At 33.9% G+C, this 20,958-nt stretch overlaps 2 protein-coding genes across 8 annotated transcripts in view; both read right to left on the bottom strand.

The window, feature by feature from the left end:
- The window catches only part of LOC145318762 (WD repeat-containing protein 18), a 6,032-nt gene extending 2,891 nt beyond the window's left edge, over positions 1 to 3,141 (bottom strand). The window contains exons 1-4 of one of the 6 annotated variants that reach the window (XM_080160284.1): positions 3,006 to 3,141; positions 2,451 to 2,546; positions 1,927 to 1,998; positions 1,487 to 1,533 (exon numbers count right to left, since the gene is read on the bottom strand). In XM_080160284.1, the coding sequence (XP_080016410.1) occupies positions 1,487 to 1,533; positions 1,927 to 1,998; positions 2,451 to 2,546; positions 3,006 to 3,114 (324 nt within the window). In that variant the 5' untranslated portion in view covers positions 3,115 to 3,141. Of the gene's footprint in view, positions 1 to 861; positions 909 to 1,357; positions 1,452 to 1,486; positions 1,534 to 1,615; positions 1,697 to 1,879; positions 1,999 to 2,450; positions 2,547 to 3,005 lie in introns of those variants that run through there. The other 5 variants (XM_080160286.1, XM_080160282.1, XM_080160283.1 and 2 more) reach the window with 5 other exon arrangements.
- Positions 3,125 to 20,958, bottom strand: part of LOC145318764 (acyltransferase PGAP2-like) — an 18,811-nt gene continuing 977 nt past the window's right edge. The window contains exons 3-11 of one of the 2 annotated variants that reach the window (XM_080160290.1): positions 20,578 to 20,637; positions 16,983 to 17,057; positions 16,407 to 16,491; positions 15,776 to 15,853; positions 14,934 to 14,980; positions 14,622 to 14,689; positions 14,123 to 14,196; positions 5,085 to 5,240; positions 3,125 to 3,533 (exon numbers count right to left, since the gene is read on the bottom strand). In XM_080160290.1, the coding sequence (XP_080016416.1) occupies positions 5,131 to 5,240; positions 14,123 to 14,196; positions 14,622 to 14,689; positions 14,934 to 14,980; positions 15,776 to 15,853; positions 16,407 to 16,491; positions 16,983 to 17,057; positions 20,578 to 20,637 (597 nt within the window). In that variant the 3' untranslated portion in view covers positions 3,125 to 3,533; positions 5,085 to 5,130. Of the gene's footprint in view, positions 3,534 to 4,539; positions 4,728 to 5,016; positions 5,241 to 14,122; positions 14,197 to 14,621; positions 14,690 to 14,933; positions 14,981 to 15,775; positions 15,854 to 16,406; positions 16,492 to 16,982; positions 17,058 to 20,577; positions 20,638 to 20,958 lie in introns of those variants that run through there. The other variant, XR_013879498.1, reaches the window with a different exon arrangement.

Genomic DNA, 20,958 nt, shown 5'->3' with positions numbered 1-20,958 from the left:
GTAGAACGATAAGGTGCTCTATATATTTGTATTTCCTATTGAATAGAACAATAGGGAAGAAATTTTTTTTTTTTTTATGATAACCGTACCTGGAATATCTGAAATTTCTATCAAATGCTTTGTTTGGCTCAAACTGACACAAATAAAAAAAAAATATAATTATAATAAATCAACCTGTAAAGAATGACTTCTTCCTTTGTTTAATGGTATAGATTGTTCTTAACCTTTACCTTGTACCTATAGAAAACATTATTATTATAATTATATTTTTTTTAAATTTTTGTCAGTTTGAGCCAAACAAAGCGTTTGATAGAAATTTCGTATTTTTTTAGATAATCCAGGTACGGTTATCAAAAAAAAAAAAAAAATTTCCCTATTGTTCTATTCAATAGGGAATACATATATCTAGAGCACCTTATCGTTCTACTACTATTTTTAGGCCTTATAACACACACCTTTACGGGATTTACTAGAAAATGACCTCTCCCTTTGTTCTTGTACAGCTATCACTAAATAATGACCTCTAAGTGAACTAACCATAGCATTTAATTTGAGTACCAGTATAATTTACACTCCAATGTCCCCTCCCTCACTGCCACTTACCTGATAAATAGAAATTTGTTCTTGTACAGCTATCACTAAATAATGACCTCTAAGTGAACTAACCATAGCATTTAATTTGAGTACCAGTATAATTTACACTCCAATGTCCCCTCCCTCACTGCCACTTACCTGATAAATAGAAATTTGTTCTTGTACAGCTATCACTAAATAATGACCTCTAAGTGAACTAACCATAGCATTTAATTTGAGTACCAGTATAATTTACACTCCAATGTCCCCTCCCTCACTGCCACTTACCTGATAAATAGAAATTTGTTCTTGTACAGCTATCACTAAATAATGACCTCTAAGTGAACTAACCATAGCATTTAATTTGAGTACCAGTATAATTTACACTCCAATGACCCCTCCCTCCCTGTCACTTACTTGATAAATAGAAATTTGTTCCTGACAGCTATCACTAAATAATGACCTCTAAGTAAACTGACCACAGCATTTACTTTGAGTACCAGTATAATTTACACTCCAATGACCCCTTCCTCCCTGCAACTTACCTGATATATAGAAATTTGTTCCTGTAGAACAGCTATCACTAAATAATGACCTCTGGGAGAACTAACCATAGCATTTACAATGAGTACCAGTATAATATACATTTCAATATACCCATCTTAGAAATTTGTTCCTGTACAGCTATCACTAAATAATGACCTCTGGGTGAACTGACCACAGCATTTACTTTGAGTACTAGTATAATTTACACTCCAATGACCCCTCCCTCCCTGTAACTTACCTGATATATAGAAATTTGTTCCTGTACAGCTATCACTAAATAATGACCTCTGGGAGAACTAACCATAGCATTTACTTTAAGTACTAGTATAATTTACACTCCAATGACCCCTCCCTCCCTGCAACTAACCTGATATATAGAAATTTGTTCTTGTACAGCTATCACTAAATAATGACCTCTAAGTGAACTGACCATAGCATTTACTTTGAGTACTAGTATAATTTACACTCCAATGACCCCTCCCTCCCTGTCACTTACCTGATAAATAGAAATTTGTTCCTGTACAGCTATCACTAAATAATGACCTCTAAGTGAACTGACCATAGCATTTACTTTGAGTACCAGTATAATTTACACTCCAATGACCCCTCCCTCCCTGTCACTTACCTGATATATAGAAATTTGTTCCTGTAGTACAGCTATCACTAATTAATAATGACCTCTAAGTGAGCTGACCACAGCATTTACTTTGAGTACCAGTATAATTTACACTCCAATGTCCCCTCCCTCCCTGCCACTTACCTGATATATAGAAATTTGTTCCTGTACAGCTATCACTAAATAATGACCCCTAGGAGAACTGACCATAGCATTTACTTTGCCCCCAGCAAACATTCTGATGCTTATTTGTTCACTTCTGTAGCATTATTAATATTGGACCAATATGTTATAAAAATAATCAAATTTAGATAACTTGTACTGTTGTACATATAAGTAACAGGAACGTTTTCTATTAGTAACGAAAGATTTCGCTTACTACAGGACTAATAAAGTTTTCCTTTTAGTGAAACTCTTATAGGCTACAGGAAGGTCCTTAAACTAGAAAAAATCCCCAATCCCATTATGTTACTTCCTTAGCCTCTGGATCTGTATTCTAAGATTGTAAAAATAGCATGAAACTATTCAATTACTTAAATGTACAAATAAAGTAGTCTAAAAATATCCCGGGACATAAGTAAAGCTTCCATTAAAAGGAGAACACATATTAATTATTATAATCCTAAGCTTCAGACAAAAAAACCTTAATACTTTATATCATAGGATGGCGAAATTTTATAACATTTACAATTTATTGGCCAATATTGATTCCTGTTAATTTGCCAAACATTGAGCAAGGGCTTGTCCGCAGGTGCAGATATGATATAATCACTTCCAACAAAGGTACATGTGTTCGAAGCTGATGCCCCACCTAAAATAAGATATAATAAAATCACTTTCAACAAAGGTACATATGTTCCTAGCCAATGCCCCACCTAAAATAGAAATAGGAAAGGAATTATAAAGGATAAGCCAATGGAGATAAATTGTTGCATAACCCCAAAGGTAATCTTTCTGTGAAGAAAAATATTTTTAGCCAACAAAGAAGAGAACGTGTAAAAATAAGCTGTATCTTATATAGAATAGGAAGGTTTACACCATGAAATATTTATCTAGAGGTCCTAACAGTGCATAGTAATGAGTGGCGCTTGCTTTGAAGCAAAGGTATCCCCCCACTCTATCTTTACATATATGTCACGCATTGACATAGCAGCAGTAAGAAGTAAGTCTTTGGTTATTACTCAGTGTAATGCCGAGATTGGAACTTATCATCTTCCCTAAATCTAGCGGATGGGCTACAGTCGTGGTTTAAAGAAAAAGTCTGCCCTACCTCTATAACTTGACAGGAATGTGCCTGTATCTGGATCCCATACTGCCAGGTTGTACTGGTGCCCCGCACTGTCCCCAGTAATCAACACCTCACTCTTATACGTAGACATTGTGTGTGTGTTTGTTTATATCTGTAACAAGTAACAAGTGCAAATATTTGGAATGTGGTTGTAGTTATTTGAACAAGGGGGGGGGGGGGATTATTGTAGTAATCTCGTTATCTATGTTATCTTGAACGATAAATTGATGTACAACACTCCTAATTTTAATAAACATAATTACCTCTTCTTCTGCAAATCAAACTTATTTGTTAAAAAATAGACATTGAAGCAATCAATATTTAATTAAAGTGTCCAAAGTTTGTTGCTAAAGAAAAGTAGTTTAAAACTTTGGGTGCCAGTCCCTTCCCTCCCTGTTTCTAGAGGGTTCTCTAAATGTACTAAATACTAGGATAACGATATCTCTACACAAATTCTCTTCCCCTCATTAATTATAAAGAATAGGCCAATGGCAGATAAATTAAACTTCCCTGCAATTATAAAAAATAGAATTATTAAATAGAAAATAAATTCATTTTCATTGACATATTCCTTGGCACTATACAATAATACATTAATATTTTGTTTTATAAGATTTGAACACAACTTTTGATAGATTAGTTAAATGCAATTTAAAGTTTAATTTTTAAAATGAATAGTTTTCATAAAAACTGATGCCTTTTTGAAATGAAAAAAAAGATTATTATCCTTTTGTGTAAAGACATACAAACCAATAACAGTAAACATATAGCAATTATGTTGCCCTCTAAAATCACTTCATAATTAATAAAAGCAAACCTTTTAAAATTGCTGGAAAGAGTGAAAACTAGATGCCTTTTTCCAAAAGGCATAAAAAAATATTGGGAGTTTAATTCATTTAAGATATATGTAATATACATATATATAAAACAGAAGATTTTTCTAATCAAGAAAAATATTTAGCCCACAATTGTTCTGTTATTCAAAAAAGTTAAAAACAAATTTACTTAATTTCTGTATGTTAAAAACTAAGAGGCAAAACAATTTTCTTTCATCTAAAAATCACTTTCATTTTAATTGCTCTAAAATCTTAAACCCTACAAGCTTAAAAGTTTTTTACAAAATTGTAACACTAATACTATAAAAAAAACATCACCAGAATAAATAAATAATTATGATACAAATTACTATTGCATTGGTTAGGTATAACCTAAAAAATATATGTAAATTAACAGCTCATTTTCTAAAAAAGCTCATTTTACATTTTAAGAACATTTTCAAGTCATTGACTTAGCTTGAATTTAATAGGGAAGGAATCCGACTATTGACAAAAAAATATCTTCATTCCTTCCTGTAAAATACTGAAATAGCACATAAACATTAAATAACTGACTACCTATTCCTATTCATGATCACAATTTTTAAAACTTTCATAACAGATTTTGAAAATGTTCCTAAAATGTAACTTAAATAAAAATTCCTACTAAAAATCACAGGTTTGTCTTAACAAAAATTAACTAAATTATTATAATATCCTAATTCAAATTCCATTGCGTTTGTTCAATAATATCATTTTTTAAATGAAAAAATTAACTTGAGGCAAGAATATTTTAAAAACAACAAAAAATGTTAATATTACAAAAAATTATGTATTAATGCATTTACATTTGTGTAATATTAGGAACGTTTAACAGCAATATTTGAAACTATACAAGAATACAAAAAGTATAGCATATAAGATTATTAGGGATCTTAAGGCATAAGATAATGGATGATAAATTGATGTGCATCCCCAATAATCATAAACAAAATGAACCCTTTTACATTATTGGTGCAAAAGTTGGGATACTCGTATTTTAAGCCAACTAATCAAGATTTAAGTACCCTAACTTTGAGAACGAGTTAACGGACCAGTGTAATTTATAGTTCAATGTCCTCTCCCTCCCTGATAATTTTACACTTAAGGTTTGTTCTTGTATAATAATCTTCACCTACCTTAAACTATTTCTTTGTATTCTAACACAGTTTGAAAGGCAGAAGTAATTTCATTTTGGTAAATATACCTGGATAGCCAAAATTCAGGTATTATTAAAATGTGGATTCCTGTAACTATCTGGCAAGAATTTGGGCAGGTCCAGTGGATAGAATAACATCATGGAAGTCATAATAGGCACAGCCGTGGTACACCATGTTTCCAAGTATTATCAGATATTCAAACACTACAATCAAATAGAAAACAACATATGAATAGATCTTAAAACCACAACACTTTGAAATCTACGAGGTAGAAAATTCTAATTTTATTATTATCTATCAGAATATTTTTATTAGGGTTGGGCCGGATATCCGGTCTGGCCAGTTATCCAGTCATTTTCAATATTCGTCCGGATACCGGATATTTAAACTATCCGGTTACATGATATCCGGCTGATTTTTGACGCCGGATATCCGGTTATCCGGCCGGATATCCGGTAAATTTCCGGATATTGAACGCTGGCCAGATTCCCGGCCGAAACCGGATATCCGGCATTAGAAATCAGCCGGTTATCCGGTATCCGGTCAAAAAAGTATCTGGCCCAACCCTAATTTTTATCTATATTTATTCTGACACACCCCACCTGAAGGCGTGTTAGGTTAGAAAAAACCCCCCGCAGAAACGGTTTACACAGGATGTACTGGGACCTTATGGTGGTTTCAGAATATGCTTTCCCTAAATTGAGTTAGTACCTTCCCATAGTAGAAAATTTTAAAATTACTTTTGGTGATCAAATATTACTTTTATTTTTAGACTACCTTCACCTAACCTGCTTTATTGTCTTATTTTGTCTTTCATGTTTATCATGCAAATTCCCTGACATTGCAGTTGAAATGTCAGATATTGGAGCTTTCTAAAAAGGTCTCTAACATTTTTCTAGCTCTAATACTTTTTTAGATATCTTATTTCAAAGTATTGCTGTAAAATCATCTTTTATACAGCAAAAAGTTGAAATATGAAATTAGTTATTTTAGAGAAAATTACAAGTATCTTCATGTAAATCTTTCTAATATTGCTCCAAATTGACCAAATTGGACAGTTAAGGTGCCTAAAACTATCTACTTTCAATGGACAATCCAAATACATAGTTTTTAAGACTATATAAGCCAATAGGAGCATGCTGAAATGATTTTTAAAAATGCTAAAGGAAAAAATATTTCCTATTTTTTTAAATAAATTGAAATTTAATCGACTTCAGAAAGGATTTTTAATGTAAGTTATGGTGTATAAAGTTGTCACTTTGTAATTAGAAAGCCAATAAAACACAATCATCTGATATTTTGAACCAATAGAAACATATCTTATGAAAAATAGACATAAACATTGAAAATAAACCAAAAATTGGTTAGAATTTTAATCATTTCCAAGCAGGTTACAAATGTAATCTACTAATTCTAGTAATTTTTTATAAGAATAGTTGATTGGCTTTTTTACTCCTTTTACATTATTAAAAATGCCTTAATAGTGATTTTTAATTAAAATTAAATTACATTTGTTTCTTTGATATTTCATTTTAGCCTTCTCCTGTTGACTTATAAAGTCTCAAAAAGTGTGTATTTGGATTGTCCATTGAATGTAGATAGTTTTAGGCACCTTAACTGTCCAATTTGGTCAATTTGGAGCAAAATTATAGTGATTTATATAAAGATACATGTAATTTACTCTAAAATAACTAATTTTATATTTCAACTTTTTGCTGTGTAAAAGATGATTTTACAGCAATACTTTGAAATAAGATATCTAAAAAAGTATTAGAGCTAGAAAAATGTTAGAGACCTTTTTAGAAAGCTCCAATATCTGTCATTTCAACTGCAATGTCAGCGAATTTTCCTGATAAACATAAGAGACAAAATAAGACAATAAAGCAGGTTAGGTTAAGGTCATCATCAGGCGCATCTCTCTTTTTGACTGTTAAGTCCAGAGAATACGGACACCTTGTTCCTCCATGAATTCCTTTTTTTGGCAAGTGCTTCAGCTTCTCCCCATGTTAATTCCAAATTAAAGAGGTCCTTTTCAGTGCTCCGCCTCCAGGTCATTTTTGGTTGTCCCCGTTTACGTTTACCAGTGGTGGGGTTCCATTTTAAGCACTTTTTTGGAAACCTATTTTGTTCCATTCTGAGCACATGTCCTAGCCACCTTAGTCTTTTATATTTCACTTCTGCTTCAGTACTATTGCACTTGGTCTTAGCATACAGCTCAATGTTTGATATTTTGTTTGGCCAGAATATTTTGCAAATTCTTCTTAGGCAGCTATTGTGAAATGCATTAAGTTGATTTGTTTCAGTTTTCACAGTTCTCCAGCATTCAGCTCCATAAAGAAGAACTGATTTCACATTACTGTTGTAAAGTCTGATTTTTGTTTTCAGAGCAAGTTTCTTTGAATTCCAAACGTTGTGTAGACTGTTGAAAGCAACCCTAGCCTTATCAATCCTGGTCTTAATATCAGCTTTTGAGCCATTTTCGCTGCTGATAACACTCCCCAGATAGTTGAATTTGTTGCTTTGTTTCAATTGTTCACCATTTATTGTTATATTTTGATCAGGGTTTGTAGGTATATTCATAATTTCGGTCTTCTTGACATTAACAAAGAGCCCGACTTGTCCTGCATATTTGACTAGTCTATCTGTTTTAGCTTGTAGATGTTTGATTGTTTCTGAAATCAGTGCCAGGTCATCAGCAAAGTCCAGATCCTCTAGATGTCCTAGTATGCCCAGCTGGAGACCACGTTTTTTGTCCTCTGTGGTTTTCTTCATCACCCAGTCAATGACCAATATAAATAGAATAGGTGATAAAATGCATCCCTGTCTAACTCCAGTGCTTATTCTAAAGAAATCAGATGTCTTATTGTTTCCAACTGAAACACAGGCTTGGAAGTTGTCATAGAATTTAGTTATCATAATTATCATCTTTTCAGGTATACCATAACTTCTTAGTATTTTCCAGAGTGTTTGTCTGTGTATGGAGTCAAAGGCCTTAGAGAAATCAACAAAATTTACATGGAGTGGCTTGTTAAATTCAACACATTGTTCAATAACCGTCCTAAGGGTGAAAATTTGGTCAACACAGCCCCTTCCAGCACGGAATCCAGCTTGTTCTTCTCTTAGTTTATTGTCAATTTGCTCATCAATTCTGTTTAAAGTATTTTACATTGGACCTTGCTTGGGATAGAAAGCAGCATAATTCCTCTCCAATTATCACAATTGTTCAAATCTCCCTTCTTAGGAAGTTTTATGATTATACCTTTAGACCAGTCCGTTGGTATCTTTTCTTGCCTCCAAATTTTATCAAAGAGATCAGTTAGAGTCCTAGCAGAAAGATCTGTGTCTGCCTTAAGCATTTCGGCAGTTATTAAGTCAGGTCCAGGTGCTTTGTCATTCTTTAGACTATGTATAGCAGCTTTAACTTCTTGAATAGTTGGTGGTCGTGTGTCTATGTCTATTTCATGTCCTGGTTCTGGTTCAGCAGTAATTTCTGGTTCAGGTCTGTTCAACACTTCTTCAAAATGCGATTTCCACCTTTCAGCAACTTCTTTTTCTGTAGTGAGTAATTTACCATCTTTAGCCTTGATAGTCTCACCAATCTTTTTGTTACATTTGCCACTTAGTTGCCTGGTTATGTTGTATACTGTTTTCATGTTACCGAAGTCAGCTGCTCTTTGGGCCTTTTCAGCCAGATTGTCAATGTAATCTCTCTTGTCTTTCCTTGTGCACTTTTTGACCTCTTTATCTTTAGCAGTATATTCAGCTCTTAAATTGCTCATGTCAGCCAAATGTTGAGCACTATGAATTTTAGTTTTAAGCTTCTTTCTCTCTTCTATTTTGTTCCATGTTTCATCAGAGATCCAGTCCTTTTTCTCTGGTTTCTTGTGTCCTAGGATTTCCTTAGCAGTAGATTGAAAGTTTTCTTTAATTGAAGTCCATGTGATCTCAGTCTCGTCATTTAGGTTCTCTAAGACCTGAAATCTATTTCTGAGTTTTAAGACAAATTCATTCTTTATCACAGGGTCCTTTAATCTTGAAGAATCATATTGTATACCAATCTCACTCTTTTTATCATGGCCAGTACCCTTCAGCTTTAATTTAATCTTACTGACAACTAGTTCATGGTCACTAAATATGTCGGCTCCTCTGTAACTCCTACAGTCTTGCATTGACTTGACCCATTTTCTATTAATCATAATGTGGTCAATCATGTTTCTTGTTTGTCCATCAGGCGTTGTCCAGGTATATTTGTGAATGTTTTTGTGTTGGAATAATGTACCTCCTACAACCATATCATTATTTAAACAGAATTCAAGTAAAAGTTCTCCATTTTCATTTCTTGTACCTATGCCAAAGTGTCCCATTGCGTTCTCCACTCCAGTCCTATCAGTTCCTACTTTAGCATTCATATCTCCAAGAACTAGGCACATGTCATGTTTTGGTACTGAGTTTCTGATTGATTGCAGTTGATCATAAAACTCTTGTTTTACTTCTCCATTTTTGTCATTTGTTGGGGCGTAGCATTGGATAATAGTCAACTTGCAATGCCTTGATTGGAATCTAGCCTTAATTATTCTGTCTGATATAGGTTTCCAGTCTATTAGTGAATTGACATGTCGTTTTTGAATAATTATAGCAACACCATACATATGTTGGCTTTCATGACCAGAATAAAGTATTAGGTGGCCATCTTTGGTTGTAGTTTGTCCTTGTCCTGTCCATCTACATTCCGCAATTCCAAGTATTCCAATATTGTAACTTGTCATTTCTTTAACTACTTGGGCTGTTTTAGTTGACTCATACATTGTTCTAACATTCCAGGTTCCTATCTTACAGCTTTGCTTAGAACTTATTGGTACTGTCATCAAGTTGATAGCTTCCTTTCGGATTTGACCATCATCTTTCATATTCTCAGTAAACTGAGCATCAGTTCCAACAGTTCTTGTTTCATTTGTTTGTTTGTTTAGCCACTGAAGGTCACACCAAGAACCGCTAACTGGGTAGAGATATCTTCAGGTGATTCCATCGTCGAGTTTTAAAAAGTTAGCGGCCTGATGTGGCGTTGTCCAGAGGTTGATAGGAGTAAGGTTGGTAGGATTTAGTCTGCAGTTAAACAGATGGGGCGTGTCATGGGGGGATGCTCCGCATTTTGGACACATATCTTGGATTGTGTCTGTGTTGTCAATTCTGTGTTTGTAGGAATAAAGTAAGCTGCTGTAACCAGATCTTAACTGTGAGAGAAGACATCTTTCTTTTCTGGATAGATTTTCTTCTTCTGAGCTTATTTCAGGTGGTATGTTGTTTAGAACTTTGTTGTTCTCATATTGGCTGATTGTTGACTGAACTGTTTCTGTGTGTACTCTTTTAATACTTTGTTTTAGCGATGTTTTGTCAAGTACAGGGATGAGATGGTTGATAGAATTTTTCAGTCTTAAAAGTGTTGGCTTCCTGTTTGGTCTGTCTGGAGCCGGACGGTCAAGATGTTTATAACTTGGATGGCCAGGAAGGTGACAGTTCAACAGAAATTGTTTGGTAAGCATTTCTCCATGTTCTTTCAGGGGTAGAATCTTGGTTTCCCTGTGTAAATGAACGATGGGGGTCATTTGTAGACAGCCTGTTATGACTCTTAATGCTTGATTCTGTACTGTTTGTAATTTGGTCCAGCATGTAGATGATATTATAGGGCTCCAGATTGGAACGGCGTATTCAAGGGTGCTTCTAGCCAAAGATTTGTATGTTATGGTTAACATTTCTTTATTTTGTCCCCAGTTGTTGCCTGCCACAGTTTTCATTAGGTTGATTTTTGATTTTGCCTTGTCTATGGTGTTGTTTACATGTGGGGTAAAGGTGTGCATTGTGTCAAAAATGACACCCAGCAATTTTGGGTTCCTTTCTAGCGGGACAACTGTGTTGTTGATAATTACTTGAGGATGGATGTTGTACTCTTTGGTGTCGGGGGTGAAGAGTGTGACTGTTGATTTTTCAGCTGATACAATAAGTTTCCTTTCCTTTAAGTAATCTGCAACTTCTTTGGCATAAGAATTGATTTTCTCAGTCATAGCTTCAATATCATTACCAGAGGTAAAGATTGATATGTCGTCAGCATATTGTACAACATATACTCCCTTTGGTGGTATAGGAAGATTTGACAGGTAAAAGTTAAATAGTACAGGGGAGGTTACTGCTCCCTGAGGTACTCCTGTCCGTACATTTTTAAATCTTGATGTAGAGTTACGAAAATGTACTTGAGCTTGTCTACCTTTTAAGTAACAGCAAAACCATCTCTTTAAAGGTGAGGGTAGAGTAGACTGGTTCAATTCTTTCAATAATTTATCTAGATTCACCATATCAAATGCTTTAGATAAGTCTAACTGCAGTAAAACTGTCCTGTCAGGTGGCCGTTTTTTGGAAAAACCCTCAGAAACTTGGATGTTAAATTCATTTAGGGCTGTGACAGTTGAGTGAAGTTGTCTAAAACCATGTTGAAAATCTGGAATAGGTAGGTTTTCCTGTAGTGTTGGCAATATCAATCTCTCCAATATTTTGATGGCTGGGCAAAGAAGAGATACAGGTCGATAGGAGTTGGAATCTCCTTTATCCTTTCCAGGTTTTAGCAGAGGTATAACAAAAGACTGTTTCCAGATATCCGGAATTAGACTATTTTGGACTGATAAATTAAAGATCTTTGTGAGGTATTCTATACCTTTTTGTCCAAGGTGTTTCAGGTGTAAGTTTGACATCCCATCTGGTCCGACAGCTTTAGAGGCTTTACACCTTTTGATGGCTTCTCTAGTTTGTTCGTAGGTAAATGAGACAGATTCGTCAAGGTTATTCTTCTTAATATCTTTGGTCACTTTTCTTGAACTTTTGGAGCTCTCATGACGAATAATAGATGTAAATTGTTTTACAAAACCAGTAGCAATGTCTCTGCCTAGAGAGAGGTATTTCCCTTTAAATCTGATGGCTTGGTTAGGGTTTGCTATATCTTTGTTGCTAAGGTTTTTAATTAGTTTGAACAATTTTGAAGAATTTCCATTTATGTTATTTCCATTTCTCTTTTCTGAAGGTGTTGATTTCAGAGTTAATTTCATTATTTAGTTGGTGTATTTCTGGAGAAGAAGGGTTGCTGTCTCTAAGTTCGTTTCGTCTATTTATTTTGTCCATAGCTGATGTGGGAATTTCAGGGATGGTATCCTTAATTCTGCCGGCAGGTATGGATGTTTTAGCTGCTTTGTTGATAATGCATCTGAATGTTTTCTCTGCTTCGAAGATGTTAGTAGGTGCAGAGAGAGTTGAGAACTTTTCTTCAGTGATGGCTGTAAATTTATCCCAATCTGCTTTCTTAAAGTTCACATATGTTCTTTTGATGGATTTAGACTGTTTTAGTGATGTTGAGATGGTTATTATGATAGGGAGGTGATCTGAACCAAGACTCTTTTTTACTTCCCATTTTATATTAGGTAAAAGGGAAAGTGAGGCCAGGGAAATATCTGGAGATGTTGGTTGGCCATTTGTAGGTAGTCTTGTAGGCTGTTCCTCGTTTAAAACTCCAAGATTGGACTGGCTGATCTCGTCAGAGAAGATGGAACCTCTGTTGTCTTGTATGCTGGAGTTCCAGAGCGGATCATGTCCATTTATGTCTCCTAGTACAAGGGAGTCTCTCGTTTGTAGGTATGGAGTTAAAGAGGGTGTGTAGTTGTTGGGACAGCTTGTAACCGGTGGAATGTACAGGTTGGTGATGTTAAGGTTGCCAACTTTAAAAGATTGTACTTCTGTAACATTATCATTCTGTGGTTGTGGTCCAGGTATGAAGTCCATGGAAGAATGAACATAGTATGCTAGTCCGCCTCCCATGTCTCTCTCTCTATCTTGTCTAATTAATGTGAAATTAGGAATTGTAGGTGGTTTGGATTTGTCTTTTAATTTAGTTTCTTGCAGAACTATAATCTTGATGTTATTTTCATGAACAAATTGTATAAGATCATGAAGTTTATTTCCAATGCCATTGCAATTCCATTGCATTATCTTCATGTTGTAATGGTCGAAATTTGAGGGTAGTTGTTGAGGGGGAGGGGGGACGGGGGGAGGTGGAGGGGGGCTCCGACGGGAAGGTGGAGGAGATGTTTGAGGTGGTTGTGTAGGGAAGGGATCATGTATGCAGGCAGGACAGATGTAGTTTGACAACCATTCTTTCTTCTTTATAAGTCTGCTGCAATTATTGACTTTGCGGAAATGAACCCACTCACTGCATTTTGAACATTGAACAGAAGGAGAGTTACGATGTAGGATGAGGGAGCAAACAGAGCAGTAGTAGATAATAGGTCCAGGATTAGATTCGATGCCAGCCCGGAGTAGGAATAATCTGACCAGACAGGCTGGCATTGGCTGGTCAGTAATTAGAAAAATTCATACTGACTTGGGTTCTGGTGTCCTCCGAGCGGAGGGGTAAGTGGAAGACTTTGCAGCTCTGATGGTGTTGAACTGTTGGATGCACTGCGTAAAAGCTCTCCCTTGACATCCTTCTTGACATCCTTCTTGACATCCTTCTTGACATCCTTCTTGACATCCTTCTTGTTTCATGTACACCTCTGGCTGTGTGAAAGCCATAAGTGTTTGAGGTTCTGTGGGTGTTTTCGCTAACTGTGGAGATTTTTACAGGTAGGATAGTTAGTCCTACGCAAACCTTCCATATCCCTGGAAGGAAGGGTGACTGGTAAGGGGAGGGACGTCAATATCCCCCAGAACTTAGGTTAAGGTAGTCTGAAAATAAAAGTAATATTTAATCACCAAAAGTAATTTTAAAATTTTCAACTATGGGAAGGTACTAACTCAATTTAGGGAAAGCATGTTCTGAAACCACCATAAGGTCCCAGTACATCCTGTGTAAACCGTTTCTGCGGGGTTTTTTTTCTAACCTAACACGCCTTCGGGTGGGGTGTGCTGATCAATAATAGAATATAAAGTGATTGGCCGAATATTTGTCAAGTAGACAAGCTGTCATACTTCATTATCGTTTAGTGAGTGACAGACGTACAAACAATACCGTAGTTATAGAGTAGCTGTGCTACTAACAAGTAAAACTTACGTCCAAAGAAAGAGTAGACATAGGGTTCACAATATTCATTGTGTCTCATAAAGAAATATACATCCAAGGGAATCCTAAAAGAAAATTTAATGAAAACTCAGGAATCAAAGGGATAAGATAATGGACGCTAAATTGATGTACACCGCCAATTTGAATTATAATAAACAAAATTAACCCTTATATTGATTAAATAGTTTAGATATTGCTAGTTTGTATAACCCAATCAAGGTTTCTTAAAAGTCTAAAAAGTATGTTTTAGAATGAGAGAATGTTTAAAAAATTTTTTGGGATCATGTCCCCTTTCACCATGAAGAAATAAAAACCAACACCACTTTTTAATTTATTTAAAAATAATGGGGGCGGGAGTGGTGTTTCAATCCTCGATATGCACTTTGAGGGAAAGCACCGTGTTAAATTCTTTCAAAAGTCAAGTCGTAAATTTTTGGTAAAAGTTAGGGTTGTAGTTTGTTCGCTTCCTTTGTTAATAAAATATACTTACAGAAAACATGTTGTAACTAGAATTTTCTTCTTTAGCTTAAAAGATTTAATTTCTTCTCTACATCTTGCCTAAAATAATCAAATTTTGGCCATAAAGTAGTCTGTGCTTGTCCACTGAGATCTCGGAGAGGGATCAGTGATCGTTCCATAATTTTTATTGAATTTTAGTTTTGACCCAGGGCTAGTTTAAAGCAATATAGTAAGGATGTGCTCCCTTCCTGCTGTCTAACCTAAATTTCATCCAAGAAAACACATCATACTCGAAGATTTACGGACAATGTGAATTATAGAGTAACATTGCTACTAAAACTACCTGATAACCACATTTCTTCATCAAGTAGACAGTAACCAACATTGACACTTAATACAGAATATAATATATCAAGTTTGTCAATCAGAATTGAATTACAAAATCAAAATGATTACCTACAAATTGAAGGACGTACAACCTTTTTTGGTGAGGGGGGGGGAATACAATGGAATTTTAGAAGTTTCCGTGGTGCAACCCCAAATATTTTTGGGGGGAGGAAAGGGGTAATCATCTCTTTACCCTCCCCCCCACCCCTGAATGTCTGTAAGAAATATTAACTACCTAAACGGAATCTAGAAATATTTCTCGGATAGCTATCCGTGATTTTTAAAAACCTTTAGGTATATAATAATAACAAAATAAAAATACATAAGATGCAACTTGATGAAATAAATAACAAATGAACTTTTTATTAAACAGGTTTTAATGATCTTACTAAAGGGGTAGTTTCACGAAATGCATTTGAACTTAATTTAGTGAACCGCATATTTTTTGCTAGTTAATGGGTTAAATTATATTTATATGGCATATATTTGAAAGAATTTCAATTTTCTACCACGTAGTTTTGAAAATATCAAGACTTGAAAATCGTCTTTTTGTGATATATGCAATTTAAAAAAACGATTTTCAAGTCTTGATATTTTATAAACTACGTGGTTGAAAATTGAATTTCTTTCAATTATATGCCATATAAATGCAGTTTAACCAATTAACCAGGAAAAAATATGCGGTTCACTAAATTAAGTTCAAATGCATTTCGTGAAACTACCCCTTTAAAGCAATAGAATCATAAAAATCGAACATTAAACAAGAAATTAAAAAATTAATGTAGACAAATGACTTACCAAAATAAGTGAGGATAAAGGTAACGAAACAAGTTTTATGAACAGGATAATACTCTGTAGAACTTACAAAGCTCAAACCTACAAAAAATGAATTAATTTAAGAAAAATCTTCGAAAAAATATATCAGAAATCTCTTAATAAATACAAAAACATTTCTACATGCAAGAAAAGACTTGATAAAAATATGAAGCACAATCTACAACCTTTTCTTCCCCTTAATCATGTCCTCCAGCTACAAAAGTTGCATATATGACAAGATTCATGGATCTAAAGGGATAAGACAGTGGCCGATAAATTGATGTACATTCCAATGAATACCCATTCTGTAGATTACAATTAGTGGTTGAAACGTATTCAATATAGTTCCCATAGTTATTAATCCAACGAAAAAGAAAACGTTATGATAAAACTTTAGGGACCAGTGTAATAAACAACCCAATGTAACCTTCCTCCCTGTACAAGATTACAATAATCAGGTCTTGATATTTTGAAAACTTTCTTTAAATATTACTTAGTCTTATAACTATAGTTCTTATTATTGAACTGAAAACAAGGATTATAAAACCCATAAAATCAAAGCCGAACATAAACTCAATATAGAGTAGATGCGCTAATAATAAAAAAAACTTACCCACTAGACTTAAAACTTCAGTAATATTGAGATAATAATTCAACGTTATAAATCTTAACGTCCATATACTCTGATTTATTCTTTCCTAGAAAAATATAATACGATAAATCTAGGATCTTAAGGGATAGGAAAATGGACAAATGATACCTATACATTCATCCCCAATGATGATAAACAAAATAACTTCTTCTTTTGACTAAAATTCTTATATCATGGAAAGAAAATAAAGAAGCGGGTTTCGTCATATTTTCACAGTTGCTTTATTTTAGGTTATGTTAAGTTAGATAAATGTCAATGATTTCAGGGTTAGAGCTCCCAGCCGTGGCTAGAAATAGAAGAAAAGCTACTGTGAAAATACGACGAAACATTCTACTTATTTTTTCTTCATGATCCAAATTCAAAGCTGGACTGCTTAGATCATACTAGTTTCTACCACCCAATTAAGATTCATTAAAATATATCAAAGTTTTTGAAACAACAAATGTAAAAAAAAGTGTTTGTAAAACTTGAGTCGAGGGTATAATTTTCTCGTCTATCACTGCATATTTCTGTAAATTAAGTAAACAAAAATAATACCTCAAAAAGATTTCTGTACATAGTTGCAAACAGAAATCTGGGCGCTGAATGTAATGCAATACAAATGTTCCAAACCTAAAATAGTAAAAAATATATTTTTTGGTTATTCAACTTAGGCATGTATTGTCAATAAATCATTGAATATTGAAATTTCTATTCAATATTTAATGCAATTTGCAGAGTGACCACTCAAAATTTACAAATATATAGTACATTTATAGTACATAAAAATTTTCATATAGTACCATATAGTACACAAAATTTAAACTAATATAGTACCATATAGTACAAAATTTTTAACTTATTATGTAGTAATACCATATAGTACCAAATATTAAAAAATAGTACCTATATATCTTATTAAATTTAAATAAAGTAGTAAGGGTTTTATGTCTAAAGCTTAAGATCTCATTAACTACTGAACAATTGGGTTAGCAATTTTAGGTAAGCTTCACTGAGGTCGTATGTAGGTTTTGGGCTATTTAATTTTCAGAATTATGTCCTGGGATGTCCTAGAATCTAGGTACTTAGCTGCTAGTCTATAATACAAAGAAGCTTGATGTCTGTCCGTCTAAAGATCAAGAATTTGGTAACTGCTGAACTGAATGGGCACTACTCTCCAGGGAATATACATACTGGTCATATAGTGGTTTTTAGCAATTTTTGTGGGGTTGGTAAATCCTAACCCCCTCAAAAAAAAAAGAAAATGATATCCCCCACTAAATTTTTTCTTGTAAGTAAAAAGTAATTGCTGAACCAATTGGGCTCTACTCTTCAGAGAATATTTGTACTGTTCATGTGGTGGTTTTAAGCACAGTGTGGGGCGAAGCCGCAGAGAAAAAAAAACAAATAAAGGGGATAGGAAATCCCCCTTAACAACCCCCCCCCCCCAAAAAAAAAAGAAATTTCACCCAAAAATGGGACATTCCTAGTAATTTTAAACAAAAATAGTTTTCCTTAAAACTGAGGACTTTTTTAAATGAAATAATAAGGTTTTTGTGAAATGATGAGGGAGCATTAAAAAAATTTTTTATTTGGTGGAAGAACCGAACACTAGAAGACTTTTTTTCAAATAAGTCCTAAAAATGGACATTTATTGCGTAATTAAAGGGACTGTGAACGAGAAAATTTCTCATCAGATTATCAAAGTATGTCCAAGATTGGGAAAAAATTTCCGGACTATATAAATGTGTGGTTACTTGTCTTTTTTTTTCTTCTATAGCTAACACTAAACTTTTGACATAGTTCTCTATTTTTCACAACAGTTAAGCTGACTTTTAATACAATCCTTGCTTTAAACCAATGTATAGTTACTTAGAAATTGATAAAATAAGCAATAATTTTTATTGAATACCAAATACAATAACAAAGCTAGAAACAGGGTTTTTTTTTATTAGTATCCAAGTAACTAGTAGATTGCCCACCTCGTGGCTCAGTGGTAACACACTGAACTACGGTGGTGAGAATTCGAGTTCAATTCTCCTTGTGTTGACTTGAATTTCTCATTCGCAATAATAATCACGCAACTTCCCCTGGTTGTGTTAGAAGGGGATTATTGAGTAAGTTTGAATACTCAATAGTCACGTACATAATATCAGTACTACCCTTATCCCAAGCTCCTCTGCAGAGAGCGTCATTCATTACGGTGACTTAATTTGGGACACCTGCCATACTCGGCGAGGGTGAGGTAATAATGAGTAGCTCTCCAAAATGGGTTATTTATTGTCCAACACAATAAAAAAGGATATTATTATTTTAAATAACCTCTGAGTTTCAACCCTTTGTAGACAGTGAGTGTTAATAGGACGTTTTTGGTTGATCAGTGTAGTGAAATGAGCTTAGAAAATGTTAAGATTTGATAATCAGATGAGAAATTATTATGTCCACACTCCCTTTAAAGATGTCGCACATAAAGGTATTACCTAAAATTTACAGTGAGGATCTAAACCTATACATTTCACCGACTCAGAATTACCAATTTGTTTTATAATTCAATGGGCGTGCTGTTCCAACCATTTCCTTTCATGATATAATGACTATTGATACTCAAAAAAGTGTTCTGGTTGCTTTTATTCAGCAATATGTCAGTTTTGATTTTCATAAAAAAGGGAAGGGTTCCCTCTGGAGGAGAAATTTTTTTCTTCTTTCAAAGTATGGCTTTATTTACCTTCCTGAAGAGTAGATTAAGAATCAAAAAATGGTTTATAAAAATATTGACCCTTGAAAAGTTATCCTTAAATAACTCAAAATCTGCTGATTTTGCTAAAACATCCAAAATTGTCATTCTTTTGAGGATAGCCCTTTCTATGATCAAAATCTTTAAAAATCGTTTTTTTAAATTCTTTAATATACTCTTCGGATCTACTGCAGTTCACAAGCAATATTTCCAAAAATCTATAAATTTTAAAGGCTGCTAGCTGCCAAACGGCTGAACGTAGAGATCATGCCCGCACACTGTTTTAAGCGGCATAAGAAGGCCTACAAATAATCTGGAATAGCCATAAATCAATAATGCATAATTATCTCGCAGTGCTGAGAAATGCGCGAAAAAGACCTATTTTACGCGTTTTTTCTTCAGTGAAGCTTTCCCTGTGCATAATTGGATCTTGGCTATTCCAGATTATTTGTAGGCCTTTGTAGGCCGCTTAAAATGGTGTGCGGATATGATCTGAACATTCAGCCGTTTGGCAGCTAGCAGCTTTTAAAATTCATAGATTTTTGGAAATATTGCTTACCAGCAATATTTTACCATGTACTGCAGTAGATCCTACTCTTCAAAGCAAATTCAGAAAGGTGTATAAAGCCATTACAAAAATTCTTTTTTTTTATGAAAATCAAATTGACATATTGCTGAAAAAGCTACCAGAACACTTGTTTTGGTGTCAATTGTCATTATATAATAAAAAAAATGGGTTAAAATAGTGCGCCAATTTTTTTTGCATTTTGAGTCGGTCTACAATACATACACCTCCAAGGTCCTACCCTAACCCAGCAGGGCATTCTTTACTTAACCTAACTTGGTCATCTAGCAATATACAGGAAAAGCACTAATTAAAAATTTAGTCTATGTATTCAGCCGCTTCAGCAATCATAAAAATATGAAGAAGAGTTTTATATCTTATAAGAAATAATAAAAATCATTGAAGCAAAAAATATATGATCAAGGTGATTTTAAGAGTCATTGCATATTTCAAAGCTTATAATTTTACTTTACATACCCAAATCACTACTCTCTATATTAGTATGTATTAGAGTTGAAAGTACATTGTAATATTACAAACAATATTTTAATACTTTGGTTGGTAATAAGTTTTAAAATAATATTAAAAAAATTTCATATAGTACCAAAATTTTAACTCATATAGTACATATAGTACATAGTTTGTCATATAGTACCATATAGTACAAAATTTTGACTATATAGTACATAAAGTACATATAGTACACAGTGGTCACCCTGAATTTGGAATGTTAAAATTCAAAATCAATCAATGAACAACATAGATACAGTCATTTTTATTAACAATATTTTAGTGATGTTCAGACAAAGAGGTCCTAGTTATAGAATAGCTGCGCTCCAAAAACTTGAACATACATATTTTTGTGGAATCCCCTCTCCTACAACAGATGAAAACGATGGTAAAAATTCATCCACCTAAAACATTATTAGAATGAAACATTTTATAAAAGAAGCAGAATGTCAGTCTGTCTGTGTAAAGCGAGAGATCTAGCTTTAGGTCCAGGGATGATTTATAAATAATTTTAGAGGAGGGTATCCTAACCCTACTATAAGAAATCGTCCCAAGAAAAACTGTTCCCCCAAAACTATTTTTTCATTAAAACTAAAATTGAGACTACCCCTGTCCACCTTTAATCTCTCATTGGCCTTCCCCTTCAACAATATTTCAGTGGCGTTCTGCAGTGATCTAAAGGGATAAAACAATGGCTCATAAATTGATGTATATCCCAATAATTC

Source organism: Acartia tonsa, chromosome 5 (assembly GCF_053477335.1).
Source record: "Acartia tonsa isolate MP-2025a chromosome 5, ASM5347733v1, whole genome shotgun sequence".
In the NCBI taxonomy this organism is placed as follows: domain Eukaryota; kingdom Metazoa; phylum Arthropoda; class Copepoda; order Calanoida; family Acartiidae; genus Acartia; species Acartia tonsa.
This window is presented reverse-complemented; position numbering and strand designations above follow the sequence as displayed.